Source organism: Poromitra crassiceps (genome assembly GCF_964638095.1).
Source record: "Poromitra crassiceps genome assembly, chromosome: 1".
Taxonomy (NCBI): Eukaryota; Metazoa; Chordata; class Actinopteri; order Beryciformes; family Melamphaidae; genus Poromitra; species Poromitra crassiceps.
Window position 1 is genome coordinate 50,598,527 of NC_139623.1, and position 11,785 is coordinate 50,610,311.

Genomic DNA, 11,785 nt, shown 5'->3' on the forward strand with positions numbered 1-11,785 from the left:
GGGCCAAAAAAAAAAAAAAAAAAAAAAAAAAATTTGCAATTTTTTTTTTTTTTTGCAATAATTGAATAACCATGTGTGTGTGCACTGTAATAATAACAGCAATAATAAATACTAAATAATAATAATAAAAGTGCTTGTTGTGACATCTCAGTGGCAATGTTTTCTTTCCAATCAGGCTGTTTATGAAAGAACATGATGGCTAAACCTACAGTTTGTGTTTGTAAGTTAGAATGCTGACAGGAGAGCAGGTGGTGACATGAAAGTTAGTGAGAAAAGGAGAAGATACTGAATAATGACATCACAACAGTATAATCCTAATGTTGATTTAAAATGAGATATTCCTTTAAATACGGCTAAAAAAGGTAAAAAAAAAACACTCAAATTTTTTCGGTGGCCGACACTCCCTTCCGCTTGAGGGGGGGGCCCTGCAGAGATGAATAGCCCCAGGGCCCATGAAGTGTAAAATCGGCCCTGGACGGGACGCAGTATGTGCCTCCCTCTTCCATTCTACCGCCAAAAGAAGCGCACTTCAGAGTAATTTCTATTTGAATTTATTAGCTCATAATGTTGTGGACGGTCCCCATTAACAGCACGAGGCAAGGTAAACATTGTAATTTGCATATCATTTACATATCATTTACATATTACTACCGACACTGATACAATGATACAAAGCTGGCCCGGTGTCCTATATGAAGAGGATCTGGCCTGTAATCATAGCAGACAACTCTCATCCGGCACACAACCTCCTCAAGCTCCTCCCATCAGGCAGGAGATACAGGAGCATCAAGAGCAAAACATCTGGCTTCAGAGATAGCACCTACCTCCAAGCCATTAGACATCTGAACACTGATTCGTGATGTTTGACCTATAGCACTTTAAACTGTAGGCACTTTCTGCTGAATACGACGCTGCTGGATACTGTTCCTGAATGGTTTTCTTCTTCTTCTTGCGTTTAATGTTTGTATACTGTGTGCTGCTGCACGGTCTTTGTCTTTTTGTCTGAGAGTGAGCCAATACAAATTCCTATCAACTATGGTGAGATGGCAATACATTTATTGAATCTTGACTTGAATGTTGAATCTTAAGATGACTGTCAGCCAAGGCCTCAAATTATCTATCCTTTAAAAAGTACCATCTTTAAAAAGTACCATCTGTATTAAAAAAAATCATATAATGGGATAAATATAAACGGAATTCTGTTCTGGAAATAAGTGGTTGCTTGTGTGTCCAAAAAAAAACTAAGCAATCCCATCCCTGCATTGAGCAGCGTGTGGTTTAGTAACGTTAGATATGTAATTATCTGTGATTTATTTTAACTGGGAGCGGTTATCAAATTAGCAACATGACAGGAGTGGCAGAGGCCTGATCTGTGAGGTTGTTTTTGGATGAAGAGCATTCCTTTAGGGCGTGAAAACAGATATGTGTGTGTGTGTGTGTGTGTGTGTGTGTGTGTGTGTGCGTGCGTGTGTGTGTGTGTGTGTGTGTGTGTGTGTGTGTGTGTGTGTGTGTGTGTGTGTTGTGTGTGTGTGTGTGTGTGTGTGTGTGTGTGCGTGCGTGCGTGTGTGTGCGTGCGTGCGTGTGTGTGTTCCTTTGGGGCGTGACAACAGATATGTATATATGTGGGAAATGTCTCTCTTCGCTCTTTCTACACTTCAACCTCTGCCTTCCACTTCCAAGCAACAGCCTCTGGCTTGGAAAGATGAAGCCAACATGGAAGTGCCAAAAACGGCAGTTCCCTCAATAGCCACTTGAGGCTGGCTGCAAAAGTGAGCGATTCCCCATAGAAGACCGCCATGTTAAAATGCCCAAATTTACAGGAGAAATAAACAGCCCCGGCTAGCCTGGCCCCAGCTAGCCTGGCCCCGGCTAGCCTGGCCTCGCCCCGGCTAGCCTGGCCTCGCCCCGCAGTCAAAAGCAGAGCGAGTGAGAAGAAAGCGATGCCTGCAGGGCAGCTATCCACTTTGTCTGTCATCAATCTGTGACAAAAGCACAGGGATGAAGGAATGATTTCAGCAGGCAATAAACCTCAGAAACAAAACTACTTTCATCTTGGAATCAGGCTTAAAATCGGCTGTTCCTTGTTTCCCATGCCATTCAACTTGCTTCAAGAACTGTACTTTTGAATGCAACAACACTCAAGTGTGTTATGTATGTTAATAGCTAGGCTAACTAGCTGTTAGAATGTTAGTTATGTGTCAGTAAAACGCCACTAAATGACCAGTCTGATATAACTGTCAACCAGTTTAACAAAAAGAGAGAACAGACAAACGGAGACTGCTGTCATTGGGCGGCAGTGGAATAATGGGTGGAACAAGGTATTACCTTCAGTTCTTATCAATTTAAGTTCTATGGCGCAGAATCGTCAAAGTAGTTTGATGATTGACACAGACAGCAACCAATCAGTTGGGGCTGAAAAATACGCCACCGAAGAATCAGCGTGGATTCACTGGGGCTGGTTACTTACCACCAGGCTAGTTTTGCTTTGCTTCTGTCAGCAAACCATCAACGCAGAGGGACTTTCTCGCCCCTCCCCTCCTGCACTTACCCCCCCAAACTCCTCTACAGCTGGCACACAGCCAGGCAGATTTAAACTTCCGAGCCTCAGGCGTCCGAGGGATCGGGTAGCGCGGTTTACAGCAGCAAAAACACACTGGGAGCACACAGACACACACACACACACACACACACACACACACCCTCGCTCCATGCAAGAATTGACTGCAGCCTCTGTGTCGCTCCTCCTGGCTGTCACCTTGACTTCCACCAGCTCACTCACGTCACGCCTCCCACAGTCCCAGCACCACCGGCCAATCTCAATTTGTCTTATTTCAACCTGTGTTCCAACATCAAATTCAAGGACTTTCCAGACCCAATTCCCGCAAATTCAAGGAGCCATAGTTTTAGACACGTTTCAATGTTCACACTGTTACAACACCGTTACACTGTTACACTGTTACAACACTGAGGAGTTTTATAAACAGAACTAGCAGCTTTACAGAAGCTCACAGACAATTACAAAGAAAAAGAGGCTTGTATGTGTGAACACTCAACTGTGCTGTGTTAAACCTATTCACTAATAAAGACATCCAAATAACGTATCTATTCTTGCACAAAATATATAAATTCAAGCACTTCCAATGACCTGTTATGTCTATTTTCCAAAACTTTCAAGGTGTTGATTTTGCTCTCTCAAATTCACAAACTTTCAAGGATTCCAAGGACCTGTGGGAACCCTGCTTCATCGTTCACCTTGGAGTACAGTACCCAGTACAGCCTCAATGCTTTGCTCCATTTCCACAGCTTCTCCGAACCAGCAAAAATAAGCCTGCTTTTTTTTCTTTTCTTTTTTTACCTCTACACAGCATCAGCAGGATGCTATAGGGAAGAGGCAGGTACAGAGGGCCACCGAGAGAAGTTCAGTCCAACTAGAGAAGTTGAAAGGAAAGTTGCCGGTGTGAATCCCAGACTGAATGAGAAACACATTTGGGACAGGGGCGTAGTGGAGGGTAAACGCGAGTAAACGCAGTTTACCCACCTTTTGAAATGAGGCAGATAGTTTACTCACCTATTTTCAGATCACCCATATAAATCAATGAGGGAAAACAAGGTGGGTAAACTACTCACCTTGGATAGCTTACCCACCTCTGTATTTACCACCACACCCCTGATTTGGGAGTACCAACAGTAGAAAAGTGACGCTAAGATAATACTATCTCTCTACAGAACTCTGTTTGTCGGGCTTGTCCGTTACGAGACGCGCTTGTCCGTTACGAGAGTTTTTACGAGAGTTTGTCAGCTCTTACCTTTGGTTCTTCCTTGGTCGATGGCCCTGGCTGAGACTGCGTCTGTCAGACTGAGAAGGAGTAGGCAGAGCAGGAAGACCCTCGCCATGTTGGACGTGATGTGATGTGTCCCACCACAAACAAAAAGAAAGGACAGGATGAAGCCTTGAGGTGGCCTCACACTCTGACGCGCTGCATTGGCACAAAGTCACACACAGCCCCAATCCTGTAAAAGAAAGCACAGACATGTCAGTATATGTTGTCAGTTACCTGTTGATTACAATCTTTTTTATGACGTTTTCCCCCCAGTTATACCTGGCCAATTCCCCCTGCTTTGCTGTGCATTGCTCCACCCCCTCTGCCGATCTGGGGAGAGTTGGAGACTAGCACATGCTTCCTCTGATACATGTGCAGTCACCAGCCGCTTCTTTTCACCTGATGGCGAGGAGTTTCACCAGCAGGACGTAGCGCCTGGGAGGATCACGCTATACCCCCCCACCCCCCAAGTTCCCCTCACCCCTGAACAGGCGCTCTGACCGACCAGAGGAGGCACTAGTGCAGTGACCAGGACCCTTTAATCCGGCTTGCCACCCGCAGACACAGCCAATTGTGCCTGTATGGACGCCGGACCAAGCCGGAGGTAACACGGAGGCTCGAACCTGTGACCCTCCTGTCGGTAGGCAAGGAACCGCTGCACTACCCGTAGGCCTACTGTTGATTACAGTATTGATTACTTATAATGAGATTTGAATGGAGTTTTCTGAACTGTCGATCTGGACTCCGTTTCTGACTTGACTGCAAAAGAAGAGCTGAGCTGAAGAAAGAGACAGAGACGGAGCGTGTTTTGACTGGCTGTGTTCTTAACCAGATGTCCCGCTAACTGTCCCTGCCATTGGCCTCACATTGTCCAGGGTCTCCTGCATCATGAATAAGGAGCGGGGCTGTTGTTTGTCATGGCTGATAACCTTATTGAAAGTATAGGGCTATTAAAGACCACAACACACATTCTAAACTTGACTCGAAATGTATAAAGTATTGTCCACTGAATATGTAATAATCATCTGCAAAATCATGACATCTCACGTCTTTTGCTCTAACTAAAAACATCCTGTCATGGTTTGATCCTGGCTGTAATCCTTTCTGCAGTTCCTATACAAAATATCACAGCAAATTCACTTACACTTTATTTGGAAATACTGTAGTGATAACCTATATTTACAAAATAAAATAAAAATAGCCTATAATAAGGCCACTGTAAACTGTCAAATCACTGTAATCACTGTAATAATAGAAAGATTTTTCGGGCGAGTCAGGCCAACTGCGCACAGGCGCCAGTTCCTGGTGTGTGCGCTCCATGCAGGCGCACACACGCACACAACACACACACACACACACACACACACACACACACACACACACACACACACACACACACACACACACACACACACACACACACACACACACGAAGCAGCCTTCTTCCTGAATGAAACATATTCTTTCTCAATTAAGGACTGGAAAACTTTTTTCTCTTGCTGCTGCTAATTCCCCGACTGGCACGCTGCCTGTGGCGGCTGTTGTGTTCAGGCATAGCCGGCTCTGTGAGTCTCGCTTCCAATGAGCTTTTAACAAATAGCCTACGTTTCCCTAACATGTTTCTGCTGTAAAGCACACGTCATAAATCAGTGTTCTGCTCCATTAGTCTCCAGCAGCGTTACGTAACCTTAAAACTGGAGTTAGTATGTCGACTCGTCTAGGCTATGTTATAGGCTAATATCCAGGGCTGAGTGCGTGCGTGCGTGTGTGCGTGTGTGTGTGTGTGTGTGTGTGTGTACCCGCAGTCGATCAAATCGATATGGCACAATCTGGCAGCAGTGTTGCGCAGTGTCGAGGAGCAGATACAGTGACTGCTGCCCGCTTAGATCAATATACCAACTTGTGAAAAACCACAAAGAAGAAGCAGATTTCCAAATTCAATGATTCCCCAAATAGCCTACCGTAAAACCAGCCTATCCAACAGAGCTGATAATGACGACCCAAGAGTTTTCTACAGAAGTATCTAAACTCTCTAAAAGGGGAATTCATTCACATTTGTTGGGGTCCCTGAAGCCCCCCAAGGACCCCCTGGGATACCTACAATTATTGTAGGTAGCCCTATGAGATAGCCTACCAAACCCCCAACCGCAGAAGAAGAAACATCATTGTCTACCATAGACTGTAGGCCTACATATAAATATGTCTATACTGAGAACTAGCCTGCAGACAGTTTAGGGGTCAATGTCTATAGTCGTTGTCTAGTAGTAATGCCGAATAGTGACAGTGGCTGCAAAACATATCCGCTTTAACAGACAGTTTATTTATAGTCTCAAATTGTTGTTTTTGTTAAAACAAATGGATTGAAATGCGAAATCAATTGTCTCTTATATAGTCCAAATCCTGAATCACTTGTATTTTTTCTTGATAGCCCCTGCAGTGGTGGAGGGATCAGATTTGCCTATATAGCCTATATATATATATAAATGTACATTTTCCACTTAATTAATGTAAGGGCAGTGTGTAGCTAGCCTAGTTTTTAGTCTGAATTGTGACCACTTGACTGGCTCATTAAGCTGGATATTCTCCGCAGTGTGAGACCCGCACTCGGCCAAGTGAATGGCTGAAAATGAATGAAACCAACAACAGCTCTCCAAACAAGTGTCTCTCCCACCGGCTGCCTCATTCTATGAACCCACCTTTCCTTTCTCCGGTGTTGTCCTCGCGGTGATGACGGGACCAAGTTGATTGCACACCGGGAAAAGAATAAATCCTCCTAGCCCCAAGTCAATATTGAAATCCTCATTTGGTGCTTGGCATAGTTCCGCTGTATCCGGTTCAAAACCAGTCCGTGGGCGATAATTCTCGAGCAGCGTGGATCCGGTTGAAAAAGGGGGGTGAGCTTATAAATCCATCAAAACAACCCCAGCCTGAAACATGAACGACAGCTGCTGCCTGCCTGCCTGGGCTCCAGACCGACCGGGGGAAGGAGCTGATCCTGGGACAAAGTCCACTTCAGCCCCGCCGCTCACAGCTCAGAGCGCTAAATCCATGGAGAGCAAGACAGACAGAGAGAGAGAGAGAGAGAGAGAGAGAAAGAGAGAGCGCGGGGGGGGGGGGGGGTGAAGAGCGCTTTCCCTTGCTCTTAAAAGCTGTGATTTGAGAAGGTTTGAAAAAGATCCAGAAATAGATAAATATAAGCGTTGGGAAAACGTGCGTTGTACTTGTGAGTCCCTTCCTAAATTGTCCCGTCTTTGGATCATTTGGTGCGTCTTTACGCGCGGTTCTCCAGCCTCTCGCTCCTCTCCAAATCCTCAGTTTGAGTTCCTCCGGCAGGCAGAACTCAGCTCTCTGTCCCGTCTGAGCTCGTCTGGCTATCCCTTTCCACAGCGTGAATAGCAGCGTCTCTCCTCTCCAGCCTCCTCTGCTGCTCTGCTCTGTCTCCTCTCGGGACAGCAGCCAAAACAACAATGGTCTGAAAGGCAAGCAGCGCGAGGAGGAGGGGGAGGGGGGGTGCGCTTCTGTTACCCCCACCCCCAAAACAACCCCATACCCGACAGACACCCCCCCCCCACCCCACCCCACCCCACCCCCTCCTCCTCCAACCTCTCTCAGAGCTGGCAAAAAGCCTTCCCTCTCCTCTCCACAGAGCTTTCTGTAGTCAGAGGAATAAGTTATTTCGTTTTCAATAGCGATTAGTAGCCTGTTAACCCAGAATTAATTGTGAGAGAAAACTAGTATTTTAATTAAAATGTTAAATTTTAATTAAATCTATCTATCTATCTAAATCTATCTATCTAATTAAATCCCTCTATTGCCTAACCAAACTGCAGATGGCTCGGTGTTTGCCGAGTCCCAAATCAGCCACATAAATCATGTTCTCAAAACGTGGCCATTAATAAAGTTGTTTTTATGACGCCTGTGTGGAAAACAAGTTAAATTAAAAGTTGTTTTGCAGATTGAGCTCATGCTGCCTCCTGTTTTAATTCAATCAGTAAAGAACAGGCTGATAATCCCATTAGCTGAGCCCTCACAGAACACAGATCACATCCGTTTATCTATCTGAGTCCTCACAGAATACAGATCACACCCGTTTATCTATCTGAGTCCTCACAGAATACAGATCACACCCGTTTATCTATCTGAGTCCTCACAGAATACAGATCACACCCGTTTATCTATCTGAGTCCTCACAGAATACAGATCACACCCGTTTATCTATGTGAGCCCTCACATAATACAGATCACACCCGTTTATCTATGTGAGCCCTCACAGAATACAGATCACACCCGTTTATCTATCTGAGCCCTCACATAATACAGATCACACCCGTTTATCAATCTGAGCCCTCACAGAATACAGATCACACCCGTTTATCAATCTGCCTGATTTATCTGATCTCTGCCTGACTCTGTCTGTTTGTCTGTCTGACTATCTTCCTCTCTGTCTGCCTGTCTGACTCTCTCCCTCTGTGTCTGCCTGACTCTCCCTCTGTGTCTCTCTGCCTGTCTGTCTGACTCTCTCCCTCTCTGTCTCTGTCTGTCTGTCTGTCTGACTCTCCCTCTGTCTGTCTGTCGGTCTGTCTGACTCTCTCCCTCTCTGTCTCTGTCTGACTCTGTCTGTCTGACTCTCCCTCTGTCTGTCTGTCTGTCGGTCTGTCTGACTCTCTCCCTCTCTGTCTCTATCTGAGTCTGTCTGTCTGTCTGACTCCCTCTGTGTCTGTCTGTCTGACTCCCTCCCTCCCTGTCTGTCTCTGTCTGACTGTCTGTTTGTCTGTCTGACTCTGTCTGTCTGTCTGTCTGTCTGTCTGTCTGTCTGACTCTCTCTCCCTCTGTCTGTCTGACTCTCTCTCTCCCTCTCTGCCTGTCTGTCTGTCTGTCTGTCTCTCTAACGCTCTCTCTCTCTCTCTTCTGTCTTTTGTCTTCTCCCTCCACAAATCCCTCCCTCCAGTTTCCAGCAGAGGCTTGTCTGCTGCACTTCACCAGCCGATCCTGCTGCTTGAGCTTCAGCTGATGATGCTCTTATCTCATCCAGAGCGTTATGCCGTGTTCAGACACTAGAGACACTCGTCGGCGACAGCTTTTGGAGTTCACAGACAAACCCCTCAGATCAGACGCAAACCCCCCAGAGTAGAGTTCTCAACGGGCCTGAAAATTCAAACCCGACCTGACCCTAGTAAGTTTAAGCCCGAGCCCGAGCTGACCCGGGACCAATTAGCATAAATAGTTAGCCCGAACCCCACCTGAGCCCATCGGGCTGGGTCGAGTTGCGTCGGGCTCAGGTTGAAACTGAGAACTAAGCTGTGTGTGTGTGCATGCATGTGTGTGTATATGTGTGTGTGCATGACATGTGTAAGCATGGAGCAGAGTGAGAGAGAATAAAGTATCAAACTAGCCTACTGTATTTTTAATTTTCTTTCTTTGCGCAGCCCGACCCAACCACTGCTACCTCCAAAATAAAGCTCTCTAAATGAATGGCCCATTTCCACCGCTAGTATTAGCGTGGCCCCGTCCAGCTCGACTCGCTTTTTTGTCTCATTCAACCGATCAAAACCCTGGCCAGCCCGGGTTGAGTCGTGCTAGTTTTGGTCCCTGCTTTGTTGAGGTTCCAGCCGGTATCATACGGTGACGTGAAAACACTGCAGACGACTGATTGGTCAGGCAGAATCGTGTTTACTGTGTCTGGATACTGTCTGTCAGTGCTGGATACCAGTTTAGTGGGACTTACCTTCTCTTCTGTTATTTCCATGAGTCTTTTGTGTTGCTGCCTTCGGCTCTGGTGAAATCAAATTGATCTCCTTGCTCAGCTTTAACATAACGGTGGTTTTCAATTGTTTTGAGAGAGAAAAAGTCCGCTGCTCGGGGAATTGCCCTTGCAGTTGTGTGTAATGTCGGCTCTGCTAGGCCGGAGGCGGGGGTTTAGCGAAGCTGCGGTCTTGCCTGGTGAGTGTCCGCCGGGCTGGTGGCTTCCCTTCTTCCCGTACCACATGTAAACGCGAATGCATGTAAATAACAACAGATTGACATCCATTATCCTGGCCGATGGTCACATTTGCCCATGTATGTCATATAGAGGCACTAGTATTTCATAACCAGTTTAAAAGTTCCGTGTATGGATTTAATTTTAACGTTATACATTATACCCTACTTGGGCTATGGACGGAGGGCAGATATGCGGTCGCTATGACGACCAGGTGTGGGCGGAGGCGAGTTAACTTGCTGTGGAAGCAGAGTCTATATCAAGTAGAGTCGAGTAAGGCAGGTAAGAGTAGAGCCGTACTGTGCTGTTATATGTGGTGGAAATGAGCCATAAATGAAAGACAACTCTGCTACCTCCAAAATAAAGCTCTATAACGGAAAGACAACTCTGCTACCCCCAAAATAAAGCTCTCTAACTGAAAGACAACTCTGCTACCTCCAAAATAAAGCTCTCTAACTGGAGGACAACTCTGCTAGCTCCAAAATAAAACTCTCTAACTGAAGGACAACTCTGCTACCTCCAAAATAAAGCTCTCTAATTGGAGGACAAATCTGCTACCTCCAAAATAAAACTCTCTAACTGGAGGACAACTCTGCTACCTCCAAAATAAAGCTCTCTAACTGGAGGACAACTCTGCTACCTCCAAAATAAAGCTCTCTAACTGGAGGACAACTCTGCTACCTCCAAAATAAAGCTCTCTAACTGAAAGACAACTCTGCTCTACAGGTCAAACTCCTCAACAGTCCACACAGCATATGTGTGTGTGTGTGTGTGTGTGTGTGTGTTTGTGTGTGTGTGTGTGTGTGTGTGTGTGTGTGTGTGTGTTTGTGTGTGTGTGTGTGTGTGTGTGTGTGTGTGTGTGTCTGTGTCTGTGTCTGTGTGTGTGTGTGTGTGTGTGTGTGTGTGTGTGTGTGTGTGTGTGTGTGTGCGCACGCGTGTGTGTGCGTGTTAGCAACATTTATGTGGTGAAATAAATTCCAGATTGGCCCTGTAGAGTGGCGTGCTACCTGGGGTCAGACCTGCTTTACAGCGAAAGTCAAAGTACACAAATAAGGTAGGCCGTAAAGCAGGCAGAGTGGAAGTCATAAAGCAGATAAGAGCTGTGCTAACGCAGCCAGCGCTACACACTAGAGACTGTGTGTGTGTGTGTGTGTGTGCTAACGCCAGCCAGCGCTACACGCTAGACTGTGTGTGTGTGTGTGTGTGTGTGTGTGTGGGTGTGTGCTAACGCCAGCCAGCGCTACACGGTAGACTGCTGCTTCTGCCTCACCGAGCGTGTCTGTATGCGACGCGCGTGCGCGTGCATGTGTGTGTGTGTCTGTGTGTCACTGCTGGCCCAGCACAGAGGGATTGACAACCCCAGATTACCCAAATTATTAATTTGATGTCTCCTTTAAATTTGCCTTGAATTTGTGGTGAGTAAATAATGTTGGATTGTGTGTGTGTGTGTGTGTGTGTGTGTGTGTGTGTCCGTGTGTCCGTGTGTGCATGTGTATGTGTGAGTGTGTGCGTGCGTGTGTATGTGTGTGCGTGCGTGTATGCGCGTGTGCATGTGTGTGTGCTTGTGTGTGTGTGTGTGTGTGGACAATTAGCTTGAGAGGGGATAAGTGTTAATGTTATTGCACCCTGTTGTTGTGCAAATGAGATTCAGGTGCTGCATTCCTCAATAAGGAGAAACATCTCAGAAACCTATCCGCCTGCAGGTCTTTCCCACTCAGCCACACTTTCAATGGTTCTTTTTCAATGGTGGAATCAAACAGTGAATCAAACAGTACAATCTGTGGTACGCGTCACCTCCACCTCACCCCCGTGGTCCCCGCCTCTTTATCTGATGACATCAGTGATATGCCGGATCCCTCCCCACCCTCCTGCCCCCCCCAGGTGGAGATAGCATTGATAGCCTGCTGCATACTTATGCTAACCTGGGATACCAGGGCCGGCTGGTGCCTGACAGCTGATAACAGATTGGGAGGGGTTGGGGGGGGGG

General features: G+C 46.5%; 1 protein-coding gene across 1 annotated transcript in view; it reads right to left on the minus strand.

Moving 5' to 3' along the window:
- The window catches only part of fgfr4 (fibroblast growth factor receptor 4), a gene marked incomplete at its 5' end in the record, with an annotated part of 46,797 nt that extends 42,903 nt beyond the window's left edge, over positions 1 to 3,894 (minus strand). Inside the window, one exon of the mRNA XM_083636486.1 lies at positions 3,807 to 3,894. Within this exon, the coding sequence (XP_083492612.1) occupies positions 3,807 to 3,894 (88 nt within the window). The remainder of the gene's footprint in view (positions 1 to 3,806) is intronic.
- Between the last annotated feature and the right edge of the window lie 7,891 nt (positions 3,895 to 11,785).